The sequence below is a fragment of the Cynocephalus volans genome, chromosome 14, assembly GCF_027409185.1.
Source record: "Cynocephalus volans isolate mCynVol1 chromosome 14, mCynVol1.pri, whole genome shotgun sequence".
In the NCBI taxonomy this organism is placed as follows: domain Eukaryota; kingdom Metazoa; phylum Chordata; class Mammalia; order Dermoptera; family Cynocephalidae; genus Cynocephalus; species Cynocephalus volans.
The window spans coordinates 30,958,916-30,983,153 of NC_084473.1; the positions used below are offsets into that span (position 1 = coordinate 30,958,916).

Here is a 24,238-nt window from a genome sequence, read left to right on the forward strand (position 1 = left end):
CCTGCAGCTCTCTGCTGGGTCCTGCATGGCATATCCTAGTGCAGGCAGGCGCCAAGCCACTGGGACAAAGCCCCGCACTGGGTAGTCCTAGCTCGCAGAGCCTTGGTTTTCTGCTAGGAGTGCTGCTATGAAAATTAAAGTACATGCAAACAAGGCACCAGCTCTGTGGTCAGCAGCAAGCACGCGGGAACGGCTGGCGCGTCCCCACGCAGTTTCCTGTCTTCACCCCTGGGCTCACTCTTCTGCGTTCACAGCCAGTGCTCCAAAAACTCTCTGCAACAGCGGCCAGGCCAGGCTTCCCACTCGGTCATGATTAATGGAGTGGCAGCGTCAAAACCAGATACTTTTCTTACACTTTCATTTCCTCAAAGCAAAAAAGACCTATTCGATGTTGACGGGGCTCTAACCTGGGGTTCACAGTCCACCTCAGCGGGTCTCTAACCTCTGCAAATGGTGTCCACATGCTGGGAGTAAGGGCCTGCACGTATTTTCGCGGACTGTGCTTTTGGTCAGGTAGTCCGGAGGGTTCGGACCCTAAAGAGTCACCGCGCTGGCCTTTCCAGTGAAGTCGCTGCTGGCGAACACCGCTATCTTGTCCTGCACCTGAACACTCGAGCTCAGCGGGCGGCGAACCCTTCTCCGAGTCCTCCGCTACTTCCGCAGCTGGCGGCAACGCCCACTTCCGATCGGCGCTGCGCTCAACCCCGCCCCGAGGCGGGGCATACCCACCGGGCATGCTCAGTACCTGGCTCGGCTTCGTCTCCAAGGCGGAAGCCGCCCCGCAGAGCGCATCTTGTCCCAGGGTACCCCGCGCGGCTGTCATGGCCGCCTCCTTGTGCTGGTATCCGCACATGGGGTCCTAAGGCTGTGGGTATATTTTCGGTAACTGTCGCCACTAGGCTTCGGCATCTTTGGACACTCCTCCTTTCACTTTCTTTTGTTGGCTTCTGTGTGACCCTCGTAGAAGCTCGTTTTGTCTGCAGCGATGTCTGGGGCGATGTGGACCCCAGAGCTGGCAGTTCTGAGGGGCTTCCCCACTGAGGCTGAGCGGCAGCAGTGGGAGCAAGAGGGGATCGCCGGCTCAGGTGAGAAAGGCTCACCTGTGAGGGACGTAGGCCCGTGTGAGAGCCGTGAAGAAAAGGGGTGGCGGCGGCTGGGTTCTCATCCCTCACTCCGTATCCCCCCAACACAATCTAGCGATTCCTTAAGGCTTTGGGTTGTTGAGTCCTTTGACGTGGTGGGCGCGGTGTTCGGCAGCTGTCTTTACCCAGAATTTCTCATCGCCCAGGTTCAGTAATAACAATGGCAATGCCAGTTTTTTTTTTCTAAGCCCTTAGCATGTATTCAGTCATTTAATCCTTATAATAGACACGTAGTAGAGACTACGTTTAATCTCATTTTGCAGATGAAGACGTCTAAGTACAGCTTGCTTAAGTAATTTATTCAAGGTCACACAGCTGGTAGGCAGAAAAGTTGCAACGAGACAGCAAAGATGTAATTCTTGTGAGCAATGCACATTTGCCGGAGAGATAAGTGTTAAAATGTGCATTTACTATTAGGATATAGGCACTTCTGGTTGTAGGATTTTAGGCTGGACACAAGAAAAATAACGGACAGTATATAACTACTGTGTGGGGGGGTGTATGTGTGTACGTACACAGTAGGTGCTTCAGGAGGGAAGAAGTTTGAAGTCTGATGAGAAATCTGGTGGTCTGGAAAAGCCTCATGGAAGAAGTCAGATTTGAACTGATTTTTGGTTCAAGGGTAAGACTGTCAGGTGAAGAGTTCAGCAGGAGAAATCACAGGTGCAAGTGTCATGGCGTGGGATATTAGGGAACACTGAGTGAACCAGCATTCTTAGAGTGACTTTTCATGAAGGAGAATAGTGGGGAAGGAGAAGCCAGATTGTGAAAACTCTTAGAACCCTGGCTAAGGAAACTTTTCTGTTGTCAGTGGGAATCTTTGTGAATTTCCTAGTAAAAGAGTAATAATAACTACTAATGAGGAATATTACTTGTATTTCTGGGTCTGACTTCTATCTCGCTGCTCATAGTCAGTTTGGGTGAGCTTCTAATTCGAGTCAAGCTGATGTTTGTAGAATGATGGAGATTTGCTCAATGTCTTGTGATTAATATACAGCAAACATTCAAAGTATATATTTTGGCACACTAAAATGGTTATAGTGTTATTCTTACAATATGAAAACAATTTTTTCCTTTGGATTGCTGCATGAATTTTTTATATTACAGAGAATGGGTCTTTCCTACAATTGCTGCTAGAAGGGAGCTATGAGGCCATATTCTCAAATGCAGTGACGCAAAATATTTTTAATTCCACAACCATGACTGAAGAAAAGATTGACACCTACCTGGAGAAGCAGATAGCAACATTCCTGGATTACTCTTCAGATCTGGACGAAATGGAAAGGTAGAATTTTATTTGAAAATTTTACAGACAGAAAAACAAACTCTGAATACATTTAATAACATCTTGACCTTGTAAGGCTGGGCCACTTTAGCAGTTGTTGAGAAACCTGGCTTTATGTTTACTCAGATCTCACATACCAAGTAATGTATGTGAGAACTCCTATTCAGAAGACCATCCAGGATGAAAAAATAAAGTGGTTTAGGATAAAAGGGTTTCATATGTGAGACTGGCACATAATTGGCTGGTAACTGCTACGCTTCCACATGCTTGGGTCTGATAGGTTTTAGCCACAGGCAAGACTTTAGATCTTATTTCCTTTTAACTTGAAAACAGACACATTTAATCTTGTTATTTCTAGATTACTGAGTGATACTTAAAACCACTTTTATTATGTTTTGGATTGTTATTTATTTATTTATTTATTTATTTATTTATTTATTTATTTATTTATTTATTTATTTATTGACCGGTAAGGGGATTGCAACCCTCGGCACGGTGTCGTCTGCACCACGCTCAGCCAGTGAGCTCACCGGCCATACAGGATCCGAACCCGCGGCCTCGGCGCTACCAGCGCCACAGTCACCCGAGTGAGCCAGGGGGCTGGTCCTGGATTGTTATCTTTCTAAAGACCAAAAACGTCTAGAGATGTTTTTATTATGGAACCCTTGGCTTACCTTCTTCCATTAAAGTTTATGTACTTTTACAGGATTAAGTATAGGGAATCATTATATAGCAGTGAAACCTAAGCCTTTCAGTGACTTATATTTTACTGTTGTAGATTTGATATTTCTGTCTTTTCTCTGTGCCAGCCATGTCAAGTTCTAATTATCTTTAAAATGTGTATAATTTTATTTTACCATTATTTCTGGGGAATGGCTTCATTTAGTCCTTCAACAAATAAACTGACTACTGTGCTAGGTGTTGAGGTCGTAAAGATGGATAAGACATAACCAGTATCCGTAAGCAGTTCACAAAAGAATGTGTATTAGTCCGTTTTCTGTTGCTCAGAACAGAATACCTGAAACTGGCTAATTTATAAAGAAATGAAGTTTGTTTCTTACAGTTTTGGAGGCCAGGAAGTTTAAGGTACAGGGGATGCATCTGATGAGGGTGTTCTTCTGGGTGGGGACTCTATACCAAGTTCTGTGGAAATGCAGGTTATCACAGGTGAGGATGGCAAGAGCTCTTTTTTTTTTCTTAGGAGCTCTTCTTAACATACCCACTTCCTCTCCTTATAAAGCCACCAAAGTCACTCCCTGATACCCATTAATCCATTAATCCATTCATGAGGGCATAGTCCTCATGATCCAATCCTCTTAAAAGCCTCACCTTTCGAATACCATATTTGGATTACATTCCAACATGAATTTTTAGGGGACAAACATTCAACCCATAGCAGAATGTTACTAAAGGCTTTTTGTTTCATTTTAAAATTTTTTTTTTTTTTTCATTTTTCTGGTTTACTGATATTTTACATTCCTGTAATGTTGTCCCTGATTTTTATTTTTCTCTCTGATGTGTGTGTACTATCATAGCAACTAGCCTTGTGGTGCCCATTAAAACACACACACACAAATTCATTATTTGCTGGTAGACCAGAATTCTAGCTTGTCACATAAAGCTGAAAAGAGACATTTTAGTTGACTCATTTGAGGCATTTGAAAATTAAACTGTCTTCTCAACTCACCTTAGGGATTTTGGTTTTTAGGTAGGACAGTTATATTAAGACTGTAAGATCTTGCTGTGCTCCTATTTTTTTCCAGATTTCCTAACTTCTAATTACAAACAGGCTCTTTTGTCACCTCTTTTCTCTAGTGCTGCTTATTCTTTCCTCTGCTCCCTGTTCTGCTGCATCCAGACATTTATATTCTGGCTACCATTGGCTTGTAGCCTTTTTTTTTTTTCTCTTAAAGAACTTTCCTTTTGAGGAAGGGCCAACGGGCTATGGGAAGAAAAGGGTGACTGCTGTTACTTTCTCTTCAGAATGAAACTCCAGGATTCCCTGGCTGTTATTTGCTGGAGTTGAATCTCCACCTATTTATGTCTTAATTTAGGGGTTGGCAAATTACAGCCAGTGGGCTGAAGTGGCTAAGAATGGTTTCTACACTTTTAAAGGGTTGGGAAAAAACACACATGACATACAAAGCCAAAAATATTTAATATCTGTTCCTTTATAAAAAAAAGTTTGCCCACCCTGTCTTAAGCTAATGCAGGATTGAAAAAAGAGGTTCCAGTCACATTTATAGGGGTCTTTTCATTCTACCAGTTGGTGGTATAAGATCAGTAAAATGTTAGAGACAACTTTTAGTTGTCAGTTTTCTTTTGTATAAAGTCATTTTTCCATACATCTTCTGGCAATGCCAGAGTTGTTAAATAGAATGCAAGAAAAAGTTACAGGTGTCCATTCAGGATCTAAATCATTGCTGCTCGAGAGAATTTTCTATGATGATGGAAATGTTCTGTATCTGTGCTGCCCAATACTGTAGCCACTAGCCACGTTGGCTATTGAGCACTTGAAATATGGACAGTGTGGCTATGGGACTGAATTTTAAATTCCATTTAATTTTAATTAATTTATATTTAAAAGAACCATATGTGGCTCATAGTTATAATATTGGACATCACAGATGTAAGTTGTTTAAGATTCAGAAATTTTTTTTGGTAATTCTCTAGGATAGTCTCATTAAATGTTGGTTGATATCTTTTTCTTAAAACTGAAATGAAATAGTATATTTGAGATTATACAGTGATAGTGGTTCATATTTATTTCTCTAACCATTCTTCTGTGCAGACAACATCTGATGTTCATACTTGGTGTGAGCAGTTTGCAACTTTTTGTTCAGAGTAACTGGATGGGGCCGCCTGTGGATTTGCACCCTCAGGATTTTTTGCCACCTGTTTTGTTCCAGCAATTCAGTGAGGTATGCCTCTTGAAGATGTACATAGTTACTACTGTGTTATTTATTCTTTACGAACAGGTCTTTATAAGACTAGAAGAAGGAAACATGACCTTATGGTTTTCACAAAACTGCTAAGAATGCTTGTTCACTGATCAGATTTTTAAGTATTTCCAGAAGTTCCACTGTCAGTCTTAAACTCTTCACACACACTCTCCATTTAACAGAACTCCATTAACTGCTCTTTTTATTAAAGCACAGACAGCTGCACCAGTCACCCAGTCGCTTATATTACTACAATTACATAAAAATCTTTTCTGGCAAAGCAGCAATTCTAGAAATCTGTTAAATTTTGTTGCAGGTAAGTTTTGCTGCTGTGCTTATGAACAGTTCCCAAGGGTGGTTTCCTTTATATTGCAAGTGCATACTTTCTTAAAGTGCCTGGTGCAGAGGTGCTGTATGGTGATAGCAATTATTATTATCCATATATGAAGGTAATATTGACTCGCATCAGTAGGTCATCAGTGGAGTTTGCAGTTTGAGTTCCTCAGGAATTTTTGAGCACATATGCATAGGGCTTGGTGAGTATGAGATAAGCTGCAAAAGAAGTGTGATAACTTTGACTATCCAGCCACTTCAGTGGTCTTGAACATAACTTCAGTGAGTCAGCCTGGAAAATTGGCTCCTTAGCATCCAAGGCAGCAAAAGGGAACTGTTTACTGTTACTTGGTTTCTCAGAATTATGAGTAGCAAAATAAATATGAAATAGACTTATTAGACAGAGGTGTTAATAATTGATGGTGGGGTAGAAGGAGAAGTAAAAAGCGGGCATAATCTGAAGACATAATAATTAGCTCTGTACACATCAGCTTAGTGAGTCACTGTATATATTGGAATAGAATGATAGAAATTCATAATGCTGACCCTAAGTCATTATTGAAAGGTTAAAAGCTCTTATGTATCTTATGTGTAAGAAAGGAATCTATAATTTGCACTTTACAAAGGTTTTCATCCAAAATGGGGGAAAAAAAATATCCCAAGAGTATAGCACTTAAAGAGATAAGCTTAGTTATTTAGAAATTTACTTTTATGAAAGATCTCATTTCTCTCTTATAGTGCATGAAACAGTTACTGATTTCTATGGCCTTATAGTATAGGTTAGAAATCCACCAAACAGTCATAGTCATAAATATTTACTGAGCACTGATAAGAAGTTTGAATGGTGCTTAATTCACGTGTGTTATGTCAATTTGGTCCTTATGGATTTGAGGTATTCTATGGATGAGAAGACTGAAACTCAGAGTGGTGAAAGGAACTTGTCAGAGGTCTTAGAGCTGGGGATTAGAATCCACATTTTTTGGTTCCAAGTCCAGTACTTTTTCTGCTGTCCTAGTGTAGAAGCATCTGTAAATTCAGGTAACAATTCAAAGCACTACAGAAATGGGTTTCATGAGAAGTTCAGATCGTAAGAGATATTGACATTAAGGAAGAGATTTGTGGAAACTGGATTTTGTCAAAGAAGACCTTCTAGTTGAGGATTGGATCTTGAGCTAGAACCTGAAGGGTGAGTAGGAAACGGGCAGGTAGGGAAGAGGAAGAAATACATTCTAGGTAGTTATATGAGCAAAAATTTAGAGGGGAGAAGAGCATGGTGTTTGTGGGAAAAGGATGCACTGAGCCTGCTGGAGTAGCAGTAAATGATCAGACTTGATGGGACTCGGGCCAGGTTATAGGCAACTTTGACCAAGACCTTGATTTTAATTTTTAATTTTCTTTTTGCAACTACTTCAGACATTCAAAAGAGCATATGAGATGTGTACAGTTTAAATAATAAATCTTCTTTGTGCTCACCACCTAGCTTGAGAGATAGAATGTTACCAGCATCTTAGAACAGAACTTCTTATGCTGTTCCCTAAATGTTGGTCCCCACTACAGCAGCTGTGTGGGACGTGGGCTGGTGAGAGCCTTAGGACTAGTCTCTTTTTTTTGTTCTTTTTTGATGGCTGGCAGGTACAGGGATTAAACCCTGTACATTGGTGTTATCACCATCATACTCTAAACAACCGAGCTAACTGGCCAGCCCCCACACTAATCTCTTTTGGTTTAGTAGCCTAATCCATTTGCCTGGTGTGTATTACAAATAATACCATCTTCTGTGAGTGCTCTGACTTCATAAAGGTCAGGAAACACTGCCTTAGAAGGTCCCCTGTGTCTGTTTCCAGAGAGCAACCCTGGCCCCCTCTCTTATGAACCATTTTCATAAATTTTGAGTTAAACTTTACATTGTTTTCTTCATAGTTTTAGCACCTATATATGTATCACCAGAAAACATATTGTTTAGTGTTGTCAGTTTTTGAACTTTATATTAATGAAACACGTTGTATATATTCTTTTGTGAGTTCCTGTGTTCGATGGTATATTTTTGAAATTATACCATTATTCATTTTTACTGTTATATAGTATTCCAGTTGTATAAATATGCCACAATTTATGTCTGTTCTATCCTTGATTACCATATAAGTTGTTTCCATTTTTCTATTATGTACAATGCTATTAGGAACACATTTTCTGGAAATCATTTGCAAGACTTCCAAAACAAATACTTTAAAAGTGGTAGTATTTGTTTGGTGCAGTGTGATAACTGGAGGAGGAGGAGGCTGTTTTTACTGTCCCCAGGCTATATGTGTTTGCTCTGAGGGATGAGGGGATTAGTATTTCAAAATACTTATAAAATCCTTTCTAGCACTGAGTTAGAGTTTCTGCTATCTTAGTTTATTTGGGCTGCTGTAACAGAATACCATAAACTGGGTATCATATAAAGAACAGAAATTTATTTCTCACAGTTCTGGAGGCTGGAAGTTCACAATCAAAGTGCCAGCAGAGTGGGAGAAAATATTTGCAAAATATACATCTGACAAAGGATTAATATCCAGAATATATAAGGAACTCAAACAACTTTACAAGAAGAAAACAAGCAACCCAATTAAAAAATGGGCAAAAGAGCTAAGTAGGCATTTCTCTAAGGAAGATATACAAATGGCCAACAGACATATGAAAAAATGCTCAACATCACTCAGCATCCGGGAAATGCAAATCAAAACCACATTGAGATACCATCTAACCCCAGTTAGGATGGCTAAAATCCAAAAGACTATGAACGATAAATGCTGGCGAGGCTGCGGAGAAAAAGGAACTCTCATACATTGTTGGTGCGACTGCAAAATGGTGCAGCCTCTATGGAAAATGGTATGGAGATTCCTCAAACAATTGCAGATAGATCTACCATACGACCCAGCTATCCCACTGTTGGGAATATACCCAGAGGAATGGAAATCATCAAGTCGAAGGTATACCTGTTCCCCAATGTTTATCGCAGCACTCTTTACAATAGCCAAGAGTTGGAACCAGCCCAAATGCCCATCATCAGATGAGTGGATACGGAAAATGTGGTACATCTACACAATGGAATAGTACTCAGCTATAAAAACAAATGAAATACTGCCATTTGCAACAACATGGATGGACCTTGAGAGAATTATATTAAGTGAAACAAGTCAGGCACAGAAAGAGAAATACCACATGTTCTCACTTATTGGTGGGAGCTAAAAATTAATATATAAATTCACACACACAAAAACCGGGGGGGGGGGAGAAGATAGAACAACCACAATTATTTGAAGTTGATACGACAAGCAAACAGAAAGGACATTGTTGGTGGGGAGGTGGAGGGAGAAGGGAGGGAGGTTTTGGTGATGGGGAGCAATAATCAGCTACAATGTATATCGACAAAATAAAGTTAAAAAAAAAAAAAAAAGTGCCAGCAGATTCAATGTCTGGTTAGAGCCCACTTGCTCATAGATAGCACCTTCTGCCTATGTCCTCACATGATGGAAGGGGCTAGCTAGCTCTCTGGGGTCTCCTTTACACAGACACTAATCCTAATCATGAGGGCTCCACCTCCTAATACCATCATTGTGGGGGTTAGGATTTTAACGTATAAATTGGGGGGGGGGATATAAACGTTCAGACCATAACATTTGCTGTAGTCTGTATATCCATGAGTAGAGATGCTGTGCCCTAGGTTATATGCATGTTCAATTTTTCTTGGTAATGCCAAGTTGTTTTCAAAATTTTACAATTTATGTTCTTTACCAAAGAGTGTATATTCTTTTGTGACTTTTTTGCTAACATCTGAGGATGTTAACATTTATTTGGAAGATAGAGAGAGTTGTAGTTTTAAAACGGGGGCGTAGCACATCAGTATTTGCTGGTTGTCATTTTCCTGAGCTGATTCATCTTTCTAAGCTCCTGTGATGCACAAATATTTGTGAATATACCTTATGGTCATGGAATATAGTCACCAAAACAAAATTAATTTTCCTTGCTTCTAACTTATGACCTGGGCATTTGTAGAGCTGTTTTCTCACCACTGGTGCTAACTAGCCCCAGAAGAATAAAACTGAAGGTCCATGTCTGAGCAGTAAGTCACCTCCCACACATAAAGGTTGGTCTCCTGGCAATCTGGTTTTATATTAAGTTTGTCTCAGGCTTCCAGATGTTGAATTATTGTCACTGTTATATATATTTTTCTGTCATATGCTGTCTTGACTGAGGAATTGTTCTTACAGGAGTTGTAACATTTGCTTTATTTTTATTGAAAATATAAACAATTCTCTTCAGAATGGACCATTTCCCAAAACCTCTGGAAGCGCATTTAGAACTCTGTTGGAATATCAGTGTTATGTCACAGGGGTCAGAGGATATAGAAGAGCATTTAACATTTTCATGACGATGCAAGGGTAACACTAGGAAGAGAAATTTATTTATCTGTTTATTCATTCATTCATCCACTCATGTATTTGTTATTTGCTTTATTTGTTAATATCATCTTTGAGTTAATACCAGCTTTGAGTTGAAGAGTAGGAAGTTTGGTAACCAACCCCTGGCTTTGCGTATCAGAGGTAAGGACATCTAGGGAGTATATCAAGGACTATCTCTTTATATAATTTTTATTTGTTGCCATATTAAATCACTTGGTATTTATATTTAGGGATTTTATTTAGGATGATCTGAAATTTGTGCTAGAACAAGTAAACATATTTCTCATCTCAAAGTGATTGGGATGAGGATTCTTTTTCTTAAAGGCATGCCTTCCTTATATCTTCCCGTGCTTCAGTTTGGCTTGGAATTGAGAAAATAAAGATTGTTTCGGGCCGACCCGTGGCGCACTCGGAAGAGTGCGGCGCCGCGCTCCCGCCGCGGGTTCGGATCCTATATAAGGACGGCCAGTTCGCTCACTGACTGAGCGCGGTGCGGCCGGTCACAAAAAAGACAAAAAAAAAAAAAAAAAAAAAAAATTGTTACATCCACCTGAATTTATGAGGTGATTCAATGAGGCTACAGGTCCAGTTTGGGCACCTTAGGCAAGTTCTTCTCTTGAGCTCTTAAGTCAGTATATTCACTTGTGTCAGTGTATTCCGTACTTCTACTTGGAGTTCTCACAAGATACCTCAGACTCCTCATGTTCAAGACTGAACTCATGGTGAAGTTCTCTTCACCTCTGGATCCTCTGGATCCTCTTTTAGTGACTATTGCAGTTACCTACACCACCATGCTAACTACATTAGTTGTGCCAGTCAGAAGGCCGGAAGTCATCCTGGTCTTGTCCTTAAGGCCGTTCTTTTTTTTTTTGTGACCGGTAAGGGGATGGCAACCCTTGGCTTGGTGTCGCCGGCACCGCGCTCAGCCAGTGAGCGCACCGGTCATTCCTATATAGGATCTGAACCCGCGGCGGGAGCACCGCTGCCCTCCCAAGCGCTGCACTCTCCCGAGTGCGCCACGGGGCCGGCCCCTTAAGGCCTTTCTATTGCTTAGCACAGTTCTGGGCCTTGCTGAGGGGCAGGAAGAGAGAGATCTGTAGGGAAGGCAGCTTGGGGTGGTAGGAAGAATATTGGTTAAGAGTTGGGAAACCTGACTTCCTTGAACTTTGATGGAGCTGTTTCCTTACTTCTAAAATTGAGGCAGTTATAATAACACCAAAGTAGTTCCTTAATTATTGAAGTATTTTGTTTTGTTTTCAATTCCTTCTTCCTTGGAGGAGGTAGAGTAAGCTTTATTTGAGGTTTGGTGGTGGTCATTCATGTTACGTCTTTATTCCTCTATTATCCTTCTCAGCAATGTTGAAAGTAGAACAGAAGAAGAACCCACATCTGTTCCTTTTTTGCCTTTACTGAATACTTTAAACAGTACTCAAAATATTCAATAATCAAATATTCATATTCAGAATATTTACTATTGAGATAGGCACTGATATTACTTAGATTATTTACTTTAGTACTTATAAGAACCCTTTGAGGAGTAGGTTCAGTTACTTCATTTAATAATTGATGAAACGGAAGCCTTAGTTAAAAAATTTGCCCATGCCTGTATGCTAATAAGAAGCAGAGAAAGAACACTGTTCTGTGTCTGTGACATTAGAGGCCATGTTCCCAATGGTTAATTATTTCTACTGTCTATTTTGTGGCAGCTATTAAAATTTTGCAGTCCACATTTTAGAAATACAGGTGTCTTGTCTAACATAGAAAATCTTCTGTTCAACAGAGGAGTGGGTTCTCAAAGGCATGATTTTTTTGCAGCCTTCTGCTCACTCTGGTCTATAGTTGTGTGCATGCTCAGCATTTGATATGTGAGACCTTGTTGATTAGCTTGATAGGAATTACGAAGTGGCGACATGCTTTATAATAACATTTGTCAGCTTGTGAACCATAAATGAAATGTAGGTGTTTAATATAAATCCTTTAACATAGTTTTTTTATTTTAAAATTTTATTTTAACATTGTTTTTTATTGAGATGGTATTTTGTTGTAAGCAAATCTATGAAGTGATAATGCCTCTTCAGTGCTAGCATTTTCTCGAGTTCCCTGTTCCTCTTTTTTTTTTTTAATTTTTACATTTTTGGTTGACTTTCTCTAAAGTTCAAGCAGATGAGTGGCCATCTGTCTGGGAAGGCTGGATTTGTAGATCTCTGAGGGCATTTGTAATGATATGATTCTGTCCAGTGTCAATTGCTGTTTAATAGATTAATGCCTTTGTTCCAAAGCTGAATTAATTGGAAAATCTATAAGATATATAAAGATGAATATTTTGTTAAATTATATCATCTTAGCTTACAAACTTTGTTTCAGGTCAAAGGACTGGATGCAGTTGTTCTGAGCCTGCTCATTCTAGACGGTGAATCAATCTATAGCCTGACCTCAAAGCCCATACTGCTATTATTAGCTCGCATTATTCTTGTGAATGTACGACATAAACTGACAGCTATTCAGGTAAGGCAAGAAAAAGATCCATGAGATTTATACCCAGGTGTGACTTTTGTGCTTATTAACATCAGACTGTAGGTGTGGTCTTGGTATATTCTGTTTTTTGAATCTTCTTCTAGGTATGTAATTTTAAAATCTGAGGAACATAAGTAAGTTTTCTCCTCTTGCGATTCATCTTGTATAAACTGAGATTTTACTGAGCCTCTTTAATAGGACTGTGTGTGTGAGAGCTGAATGGTTAACTCAGTTGGTTAGAGCATGGTGCTGATAATACCAGGGTCCAGGGTTTGAGTCCCTGCACTGGCCAGCTGCCAAAAAACAAACAAAACCCAATAATTGTGCTGTGTGTGTGTGTGTGTGTGTGTGTAAATGTTTATTCTCAGAGTCTTAAATATAGATTTAAAAACATCCTTCATAGTCTTTTATGAATTTCATGTAAGGTTAATGAGCAGTGGTCAGAATGCAAGAATCTTACTTACTGTTTCCTGGCCCCCATCCTACCTTGTTTCATTATTTGGGTTGGATTTAGCAGAGCATTTGTTGAATATCTGTTGTATGGTTTCTTCAGGTTACATATAACTTAGCGAGGAGAAACACCCTTATTCACAGAAAGCTAATATGCAGTAGGAGCTGACCAAAACCACAAGAGGTATGAAGAAAGTCTTTGGAGGGTTAATGGAGATTGTCAGCTGTGCAGTGTACAGTAGCTCTGTGCAACCGCTTAACTCTGCTGCATGGCTGTAGGCAATAAGTCAATGAATGGGCATGACTGTGTTCCAATAAAGCTTTATTTGTGGACACTGAAATTTAAATTACATATACTTTTCACATGTCACAGAATATTCTTGATTTTCTTTGATAATTTAAAGATGAAAAAACTTTTTAGTTCTTGGGCTGTACAGAAACAAGCAGTGGGCTGGATTTGGCCCCCTGGCTGTAACTTGCTGACCCCTGCTCTGTCTGATTGTTGAAACTTGGTTTGATGCACACCCCATACTGTCAGAAAGAGTAAATCTAAATTTTATGTGAAATCTCCCAATTTTGAAGTGTTGGCTAAAAATTTTTAAGAAACAAAATATTTCTATAGGAAAAATATATACTTGATGTGCACTGTGTAAGGGCTGACTTTCCTAAGCATTAGGTTTAGACATGACTTTGTTTTAAAGAAGAGGTAAGAAGGGAAGTGATGCCTCTATGAGCAACACTCACAAGAGCCCGAGGATTTGGAATCAGCTGTACTAGAAGGGTTTTTGATAAACGGGTTTCAACATGACTTGGCAGATATGAGGCCTGATCTTTGATCGTTTAGTGACAGTAGCTTGAATAAATTTTTTTCCCCAAGCTGATGTGAGTTAAATGGTCTTATAGACTATTACTTTGCTCTAAAGAAAGTATCACCAAGGCGTGAGGTTATCAAACATTATTTTCTTTCTAGTGAGACTTATGGTCATTAATAAGTGAGTGAGACAGTTTTAAGTTTTGTTGATCAAAACTTTCATCTCCAAATGTATATTAAACATCGTCTGAAAAATAATACACATACTATCAACAGCTTAGGAGAATTAGTAAATATTTGAACTGCTGGCTGTGTATGTCATATTTCATAGGGTTGGAGAGCAAGTTACCTTAATTTCTGGACAGATGCTGAATAGTTTTGACTTCTGCTTAAAACCCTTTTTTTTCTTTCTTTTTTTGACTTTTGAGTATTTACTACCTTTTAATGTAATTTAACTTCTCAATGGCTGCATTTAATAACAAGCCAGCACAATTTCTGCAAAGTCAACAGTTGGCTCTCAAGAGCCAGTTTGAACCATCTCTTGCACCCCACTGTCCCATCTCTCAAAAAAGTCTCTCCAAACTTCAAGAATTTCAGTCTGTAAATAAACTGGTACATCTGTACAGAGGAACTGCAGCACCTGGTAATGAACTGATACACTCAACAGCTCAAATGAATCTCAATGAAATCTTTTTTCTTATAGTACATCACTATGCGAATATCATTCTGTGCTGAAACCTTGCCTTTCGATTGAAACATTATTTGCTCTACTACAGTTTTTTTCCTTTGGGTCTTTACTGTATCATTTTCTTGATGATCTTAAAAATAGCTGCTTTGATGAAGATAAAATGATAAAGAAGCATCACATACTTATCCAAATTAATTTTAACCTTTGAAATTAATTTTTGAGTAGCCTGACTCCTAAGAAATTATCAAGTTGTTTATTATGGTATTATTTTTGTGGAACTGTGAAAGAAGATGATTTTCTCCCACCCCCTAATCTGTGAAGTACATAGAGTAGAATCAGTAACATGTAATGTTGAATAAAAAGAGTCTTGGCTTTCAAAGCAGATCACAGTTTGACTGGCTTAGCCACTTAACAGCTATGTGACCTTATGAGGGTCCTTCAGAAAGTTCATGGGAAAATAATTCTATTTTCAATTCTGAAAGATAATACAAATCTTTCCGTGATCTTTGTGAAGACCCCTCATATGCTAGTTAATTTCTCTATCAGTTTTCTATTCATAAAATGAAATAAGTTGGCAAACATTTACTGAGTGCCTTTTGACTGTACTACTGCTCTGCCATTTAGGAGGTTCTTAACTAGTGTGACTTCTCGAATGGGCAATTCTGAAATAAATGCTGTAATCAGGAGATAGGATCTAAAAACTGTCTAAAGCAAGGCTTCAAGTTTCCTTTCTTAGTTAATGCCTTGATTTTTCTATTAAGCAATTGTTGGCAAATAGGAAAGGGATGTTTCCAGTAGAAAAATAGGCTATGCTTTCCATATTTTTTTACACTCCCCTCTCCCATGTAAAGATTTTGGGTTAAGAGTTAATTTATAGTTCTGATTTTTAAGAGTTCACCATCTTGTGTCATGTTTTCTTAAAAGAGCAATCTTTTTGACTGGATGTATCTAAATTCCCATGTCTAGAAAAGGAAAGAATAAGCTGCCAAACCTGACTTGTTGCTACAGCAGATAAGGGACAGATGACTGAAATGGAGACTGACTTCATTAGCCTCAGTAAAAATTCCTCAGGGAAAGAATGAAAATGAGGCAACAGCTCAGGGAATTAAATTAAATTAATTATGATCTTAAACTTCCTTTCTTTTAGATACTTCTATCTTTCCTTACATGGACTGAAGAAGCAGCGTTAATAATTAGACCGGATTTTGTTGTAAAGTCAAAATTCATTCGTGGTTGCCCCATTGTTGTAGCAGTTGTGGTGTGTAGCAGTTTAGAAGGGAGCCTCTTAATCAAATGAAGAAATTAAATTTAAGTAAAAAAATTCCTTTGGTAACTAAGTGTGATCTCCTATTAGTAAGTATTGCTATTAAAAAAAGGAAAATTAATTTTTTACCCCTTCATATAGTTCAGAGTAACATAGTCATAATTTAGATGATTCAATACATGATCATACTTGATGCTATAATGAGCCTATCAAAAATACCCGTTGTAACTTGTAAACATCCGTACACATACACATGTGCACATGCATAGAGGAAGGTTTAGGAGGATATAAACATTTGTCATGGGTTTTTCTGTGGGAGGAGGATGCCATAGGGTAGTGGAAGAGAAATTTTCATTTTTCACTGTATATGTTTCTATACTGACTTGTTGATTTTTGTTTTTTGTTTTTGTTCTTTTTTTTAAATGAGAATGTTTTGATTAAGTAAGAAAAAGCATCGTAGAATAAAGAAAAAGCTGTGTGCTTATTAGCCTGTATATTAATAAAGACAATGTGTAAAATGCAGTCACTACCGTCAGAAATGTACGGTACAGGTAGAGTTATACACTTGAAAAAAAAAGTGATATCTTATGTGCTATTAACTTCTAGGAACAGTGTAGAGGTTCAGAGAAGCAAGAGGTCTATGTGGGCCATGCTAGTAGGAGAGGGCTTCATGAAAGAGGTTTTATTTGGGTATGGAAGGAATCTTCCCAGTTTGGGGGACTATCTGAATCCAAGCTATTTCTTACTGTGTAGTTTGTGCAGAATTCATTGCTTTGAGGAGGATAGAGAAGAGTAAGACATGATTTCCCATCTTGTTGGATTGATGGTGAACAACACTGAAACCTTGGGGTGACAAACGGTGGAATGTGTTTGCAAAGGGAAGTACAAATAACGTGCTGGAAGTTCAGGCAAGGGAAAAATCACCTTCATTGGGGGGGTTCTTGCCGGAGGCCTCCTGGAGGAGTTGGTACGTGGGTTATGGTGGCAATGGAGTGCCACAACAAAGCAGGATGATTACAACAAACATTTTAAGGGAGATGGGAAGTTCGAAATGGCATCAGAAAACCCAAGTGGCTAAAATAAACACAGGCTTTGAGGGAATGGAAGTGAGGTGTTACTCTTATGGAAGACATAGAAATGGCTTTTGGTATTATTACTGAAAACATAGCAGTGGATGGGTAAGCTTATTGAAGAATAAATTTAAATTCATGAATGTAAAAAAAAAATGCTAAAAATTAAACTCAGTTAACGTAAAATATTTTTTTCCAAAGTGTCTTTTTATTTCAGCTTGCATGGTGTTTTTTTTGTAGAGCTTGCCATGGTGGACTTTGAGATGTGTGAATATTCACCAGCAACTGCTTGAGGAACGCTCACCTGAGCTTTTTGCTCTTGCTGAAAACTGTATTGATCAAGGTATGTAGCAGATTTTTGTTTGATATGGGCATGTAGCTCCATTTTAATTTCTTGGCTGAGACATTCCTTTTTAGTTTATTCTTTGACAGGTAGTAGTGACTTTTGTTTGAAGTTGTTTTTTTTTTTTTTTTTTTCCATGCATGTAGAATATCACAAATTATTAGGGTGTCAGATTATAGAGTTCCTTTTGGTCTTTTTGAAAGACCTTAAAAAGGCAACCACTTTCATTTATATTACCTACTTAGAGTGATTTGCTCTATGTAGGTCACCATGATTTTATCACAAATTGCTTAAAGGTGTTTTAATATTTTCTCTTTTTTAATCTAGGCCTCATTGTAAACAAGCATAAACTCATTTTTTAAAAAAAAGTCCTTAGCTAACTTTGGCTGGAGTAAATTATGCTAAATTATATGCAGAATAGGAAGTTATTTATCCTATATCCTATGGAGTACATGAAGAAAAGCTTTATTTTTTTTAACATTTGATAGAAAATACATTTTACTGAGGATGACAGGGTAGGGAGGCAATTTTACATTTTGTTTTATTATTATTTTTTGTAATATATAGTGCACATATACAGAAGTATCTAAAACATAAATGCAAAATTTACCAAATAATAATACACTAAACACTCCGGTAAATGCCCCCTGTGGCCTTTGTTGCAGATGCCCCTCATGTTTCCTAGGAAAGCACTTTGAAAACGAGGGGAATATTAAGTATGTTGACTTTTGGTTTCTAGTGTCCTTGGGCTTTTGGAACGATTTTTCTTAGCAAAAGCTGCTAAACAAAACAAAAATAAAAGCAGATTTTCTTGTAGTGAAGGAATACTTGAACACAAATGATCTTGGACTTGATAAACAGTTTCTGAGTTACAGAGGTGGGATTTGATTTTACTGTGTCTGACTCCAAAGCCCATATTCTTTTAACATCCCAAGAGTATGGAACGTGTGTGTGTGTGTGTGTGTGAGTATGGAACGTGTGTGTGTGTGTGTGTGTGTGTGTGTGTGTGTGTGTGTGTGTGAGTATGGAACGTGTGTGTGTGTGTGTGTGTGTGTGTGTGTGTGTGTGTGTGTGTAAGTAAGGGGCAGAGGGAGTGATGAGTAGCATCACTCTGTGGAGGAGCAGCGATCTGTACTTGGTGGAGGTAGTACGTTCCTGAAGGCATAAAATAACTTTCATGTGTGTGCATGTGTAATTTCAAGAAGCTCCTGTACCTTTCTGTGTTTCTTTCAAGGGTTTATCTATATAGCAACAAGTTAAGCTAGAATACAGTGGAGAAGACTATATAGCTGGTACAGTAATAAATATTACAAATCTAGGTGACTGGTTGAAAATAATTTTTCAAGTTTTATTTTATTCAAGGACAAAAAAATGAACATCTATATATAATTCATAAAGAGAAAGTAGGGAAAATATTATTCAATCAGTATAGTAATTGATTCCTTTATGTTGTTTGTACCGTAGAGTTTATACTCTTTCAAAATTTTAAGTAATGTAAGTTAAGGAATAAGTAAAGGCATGTTAGAACACTTGAGCTTAAATATTGTATATAATACAATATAATATATATAAAGTTCATAACAGTATATCAATATTGATTTATAATTTTAAGAAATGTACCAGACCAATGTAACATGTCAATAATAGGAGAAACTGTATATGTGGGTTCAGGGGGAGGGCATGGGGACTGTCTATACTTTCTACTCAATTTCTCTGTAAAACTAAAACTGCTGTAAAAAGAAAGAAAAAAATATATTTATCCTGCCCTGGGATTTATACCCGACTTGGGATAGAAGAGTAGTTGTTTTGTTAGATGTAAGTTTACTTTTCTATACAATAATTTCTTAAGTAACAAAACTGAAAAGCAATTTATATTTTTCTTGCAAAAAGTCTTTGGCTTAATGCTTTTAGATTACAAAAGATTTTTATGAACAAATATAGTCTACTGAACCATGTATATTTTCACTAAGGCTGTAAACAACTCTAGGTTGTGAACTCCTTGAGGGTTGAGTTATTTTACTTGTTTCTACTTAGCATAGTGCCTAGGAAATAGTTAATATTTAATTCATATTTTTTGAATAATAATGGCTAACATTTATTGCGTCCTTACTATGTGCAACTTCTAGAAGTTGTAGAATTTCCTCTAATGGAGCAGTGTTGTTATCTGGGAATATTTGTCCTTCATCTTGGTAGCTATTTTTGTAAGTTAACTTCTAAACAAGAATTTAAAAATTTAAAAATTATTTATTTATTTATTTATTACTTATTGTTTATTGTTTATTTTGGCAGCTGGCTGGTACAGGAATTGAAACCTAGACCTTGGTGTTATCAGCACCACGCTCTAACCAACTGAGCGAACCGGCCAACTGAACAAGGGTTTTTAAAAAGTAAAATGTTATAGGAGTTATGAGAAAATTGATCCTATACAGGTACTATATGGGACTTTGAGTCTTCTCATACCAGTGTGGCTTAGGTGTGAAATTCTTGTCAAAATGAAATATGAAGTGGGGCTGGAAAAAATTTGGACCTGATGCCCCATTTAGCAGACATGTTGTCTTCTTTCTATTTATGGTAAAATGAAAACATGTGGAATAAGTCTTCCCCCACTCATGCCATCATATATTTTTGAAATTAAGTGAGATACATGCCATAAACAAACAGTGCAAGGGAGAAAGAACAGTGGGGATAAGCTTCTAGTTCATGAAATTGGATAAAGTTTTGAAAGCCAGGGAAGAGATGAATGTCATTGACAATAATGAGAAGCAAAGTTGATTTTACCAGAGAACAATGAAAGCATTTGGAAGAAGATAGTGTCAGGATTCAGTCCACTGTTTAATTTCATAAAAAGGTAGTTGTATTACACTGCACAGGATATTATACAATTACCTATGCTTCGTTATACTTTTATGGGAAATTGGTAAATGAACAAAAACAAGGTGTCACGGGGAGGTGTTTTGGTTATTTTGTTTTTTTAAAATTTTTATTGACTCAGAATTGATCATGCATATTTTTTGGTTCAACATTGAGATATGTTGATCAGATCAATATTACTAGCATATATATTGTTACAAATTGTAATTATTCTTTATGCCCCTTGTCCAATCTCTCCGCATGCCCTTCTTCCTCCCTGCTCACCCTTCTAATTACCCTAGATTTCTTCTTTCCTTCTGTAAGAATAATGGTTACTCTGTTGATTTGTTGCCGAGGTGATCTGTCCAATGCTGAGAGGTGTGATCAGGTCCCCCAATATTATCATAGAGCAGATGCTTCTTCTGTCACTCTGAAACGGGCTTTGTGGAGAGAGACATCCTCTTCTTTATCTCTGCTGGTGACTCTCCTTGTGTCAGTGCACTCCAATGGCTGGCAGACCATCTGCGTAGTGGTTGTGGCATCTAGCAGCTTTCATAGCAGCCATGGTTTTTGTGGTGGCTGTGGTGGGCCACCCACACGGAGTTGATGTTTTTGGCCTGCTTCTTGGTGCTGGAGGTATGCCTGGTTGTGGGGAGTGTCTGGTCCTGGCTCCATGCCTCGGGTCCCCAAGTGGGCCCTGAGGCACTGGCACAGTGTGCCTGGATGTGGGAGGGGTATCTGGTCCCCTTCTCCATGCCTTGGGACCCAGGGCAGGCCCAAGGTGCTAGCGTGGTATGCCTGGTTCTGGGAGGGGAGTCTGTTCCTCTTCTCCATGCCTCTGGTCCCCAGGTGGGCCCCCAGCCGGGCCCCGAGGCACTGGCGCAATGTGCCTGGTTGTGGAGTGGGGAGTCCGGTCCCCAGATCCATGCCTTGGGTCACCTGGTGGGCCCTGAGGCACTGGCCCAGTGTGCCTGGTTGTAGGAGGGGGGTCTGGTCCCCTTCTTCATGCCTCAGGTCCCCAGGCAGGCCTTGAGGCACTGAAGCAGTATGCCTGATTGTGGGTGGGGGTCCTGTCCACTCAGGTTACTGGGTGGGCCCTGAGGCGCTGGTGTGGTATGCCTTGTTGTGAGAGGGGGTCCTGTCCACTTTTCCATGCCTCTGGTCCCTGGGCGGGCCTCAAAGCACTAGCGTGGTGTGCTTGGTTGTGTGGGGGGGTCCGGTCCTCTTCTCCATTCCTCAGGTCACTGGACGGGCCCTGAGGCACTGACATGGCGTGCCTGGTTGTGGGAGGGGGGTCCAGTCCACTTCTGCATGTCTCGGGTTCGCGGGCAGGCCCTGAGGCACTGGCATGGTGTACCTGGTTGTGGGAGGGGGGTCTGGTCCACTTCTCCATGTCTTGGGTCCCTGGGCAGGCCCCAAGAGCTTGTGCAGTGTTCCTGGTTGTGGGAGGGGGGGTCTTGTCCCTGGCTGCATGCCCCAAGCCCCTGGGTGGGCCCCGAGGTGCTGGCAGTATGCCTGTATTTGGGAGTGTGGTCTGGTCCCTGGCTCCATGCCTCATGTCCCCTGGCAGGCTCCAAGGTGCTGGTGGTGTGCCTTGGCCAGAACTAAGTTTTTGTCTTTTGCTTACTTATAAAATGGGGAAACTTCCTTTGGGAACCAGTACTTGAGCTGTGTGATTGAGCTAAATTGCTGCTTTGCTGCTGTTTCCCTAGAGAAGGCTTTTTGTGTAGCTCAGGGTTTAATGGTTGACCTTATAGATCCTTGTGGCTCTCCATAGACACGGTGCACCTGGGTTGTGTAGAAACTCTGATCTGGGCCTGGTTTTTTTCATCAATCAGCACTCCATGCAATTCTGCATTCCTGACCAGTCTCCTCTGAGTGCTCCTGAGCTGACTGGGGGGCAGATTGGCTGTCCTTGCTGTATCCCAGTGTTCTCTCAGTGGGTCTGTCTCCCCCACCACCCATGCTCCAAACACTTCCCATGGGACAGGCCCTGTGTCTGTCCCCTGTGATGACTCACCGACCTCTGAATGGCTCCCCTTTTACAGCTGTGTTCTGGCTCCTCGCTCCTGCATGGGTCCACGGGAACCCTATTAGTGGTCTTGCTGTCGTGGGGGCCACCAAAGCTCTCTTCTCCCTGATGCCTCCAAGTAACTCCATCTGAAGTTCACAGCTGCGACTTCTGCTGGCTCTTGCTTACATGCACTCAGCAGCTGGAGCCTTAAAGTGGCCTCAGCCTAAAACGTTCAGAGCAGTTTTTTCTTTTTCTCATTGTGGTTTCTCCTCCCTTCATGAACTCTGTAGGTCTCTCCTCTTCCCCTGAGCTCCAGTGGCCTCAGCTTGGCTGATGTCACATTTTTATAGTTGTAAATTGGTTGATTTGTGGGAGAGAGTGACGCTGCAGACCATCTATTCTGCCATTTAGACCGGAACTCTTGGGAGTTTTTTTTTTTTTAAATGTAAATCAGACTTCATGTAGTTGATATAGAGAAACTCACGATTCTTCCCTTTATCCCATATTGTTAAAATCCGCATTTATGGCTACATCTTTACCACATCTAAGTGTCTAATGTTCATAATGATGACCCTTAGTTATTAAGAAAGGAAAAAAAATACCTTCTTTATGTATCTTTTTAAAAGATAGGAACCATATGGTATGTTTTAGAGAGAATTCTACTCTGAGTTAAAATTCAGTACTCAAACAGAAAGGGTTAATTTACTAAGATATCTGGAAAATATGACTCTCAGTGACTCATTTCCCAAGTGGTTTCAGTTCTTTTCTGCAGTGTATTTCAGCATATTATTTGCTTTGCCTTACGACTAAGAATTTTTTTATCTTGCTGTTCTAGGCTAATCAACGACATTTTTCATTTTATGTCATAAATTGGTCCATTTTGGCTATGTCTAAATAGGTCTGCAGATAGTATTAAACTGTAACATTTCATAACCAATTTTCTTTTAAAAATGTTTTGTTCTGGGATTTGACCCAAATATTGACCAAACAACCATAACTGAAATACTGTTCAATATCCAGAGAAGGATATTATATTTGAAATGTTGCCCTTGAAGGATCACAAAAAGCTGGCAGGATTTTTTTCAGTCTGTGAAACATAAGCAAAGGATTTTAGGAACAACTGTGATCTTTTTGGTTTTGTTCAGGAATGTTACATCAGTACAATATGGTAGAATAGAGCCTATCAGAATGTCTGCGTGACTGCTGGGCTGATCCCATCTATGAAAGGAGTAGGTTAGAATCTTGAAAAATGTGCTCTTCAGCACCATCTAAGGCTTTTTTTTTTTGGATGTCACACTACGTGAAACCATGATTCTTTAAAGACTGCATAAAGGTACACAACCATTTACTGTGGCATCTGCTACTAAAAATGTGTTCTATAGAGTGCATGAGATGTATTACTACAGTTTAGCTATTTGAAGATGAGCTCTGGAGTTACTAGGAGGAAACAGGTTAAAATGCGTTATCAGCAATTTTAAAAAAATTAAATAATATAGAAATGTATTATGATGAACTCTTGAAAACACAAACGTTGTCAGCGAGTTTTGCTGTGACATCTACAAGCAGCTCTGTGAGTCAGGTTAGATTTGTTTCCACATCGAAGAGTTGTTCAAGAAATTAGTCTCTTGGTGACTGATGTATACTCTGATATTTTTTCATAAACTTATTACTTTGGAAGGAATGTTATTAAATGTATCAAATATGATTATCTGTAATTATTATTATTATCCATAGGGATTTCATTTTAACACAGCATTAAAATAATCTCAAGAGAAGAGATTTTGGTTTTAGCATACATTTTAAATGTCCTGGTTGACATTTTGATCCAGAAGGTCATGAATATTCATTTCCATGGAGAGTCTACTGATTTTTTAAAATAATAAATATTCATCTATTGGGTCAACGTGCTCCTTTTTTTATTTAAACCTTGAATCATCCAAAGCTCCAAACTTTGTGTTCACAGTTGAATCATTGTTTTCCAATCACTGTGTTCACAGTTGAATCATTGGCTAGATATGTAGATATCATTCTACATATCTAGCCAATTCTTAAATTTTATCAGTTCTTCCCTAAGGGTCCCATGTCTAAGG

At 39.2% G+C, this 24,238-nt stretch overlaps 1 protein-coding gene across 2 annotated transcripts in view; it reads left to right on the forward strand.

Moving 5' to 3' along the window:
* The first annotated feature begins 807 nt into the window (after positions 1–807).
* The window catches only part of TTC27 (tetratricopeptide repeat domain 27), a 187,133-nt gene continuing 163,702 nt past the window's right edge, over positions 808–24,238 (forward strand). For both annotated transcript variants that reach the window (XM_063078276.1, XM_063078275.1), the window contains exons 1-5: positions 808–1,085; positions 2,250–2,427; positions 5,219–5,348; positions 12,509–12,649; positions 17,182–17,284. In XM_063078276.1, the coding sequence (XP_062934346.1) occupies positions 986–1,085; positions 2,250–2,427; positions 5,219–5,348; positions 12,509–12,649; positions 17,182–17,284 (652 nt within the window). In that variant the 5' untranslated portion in view covers positions 808–985. The remainder of the gene's footprint in view (positions 1,086–2,249; positions 2,428–5,218; positions 5,349–12,508; positions 12,650–17,181; positions 17,285–24,238) is intronic.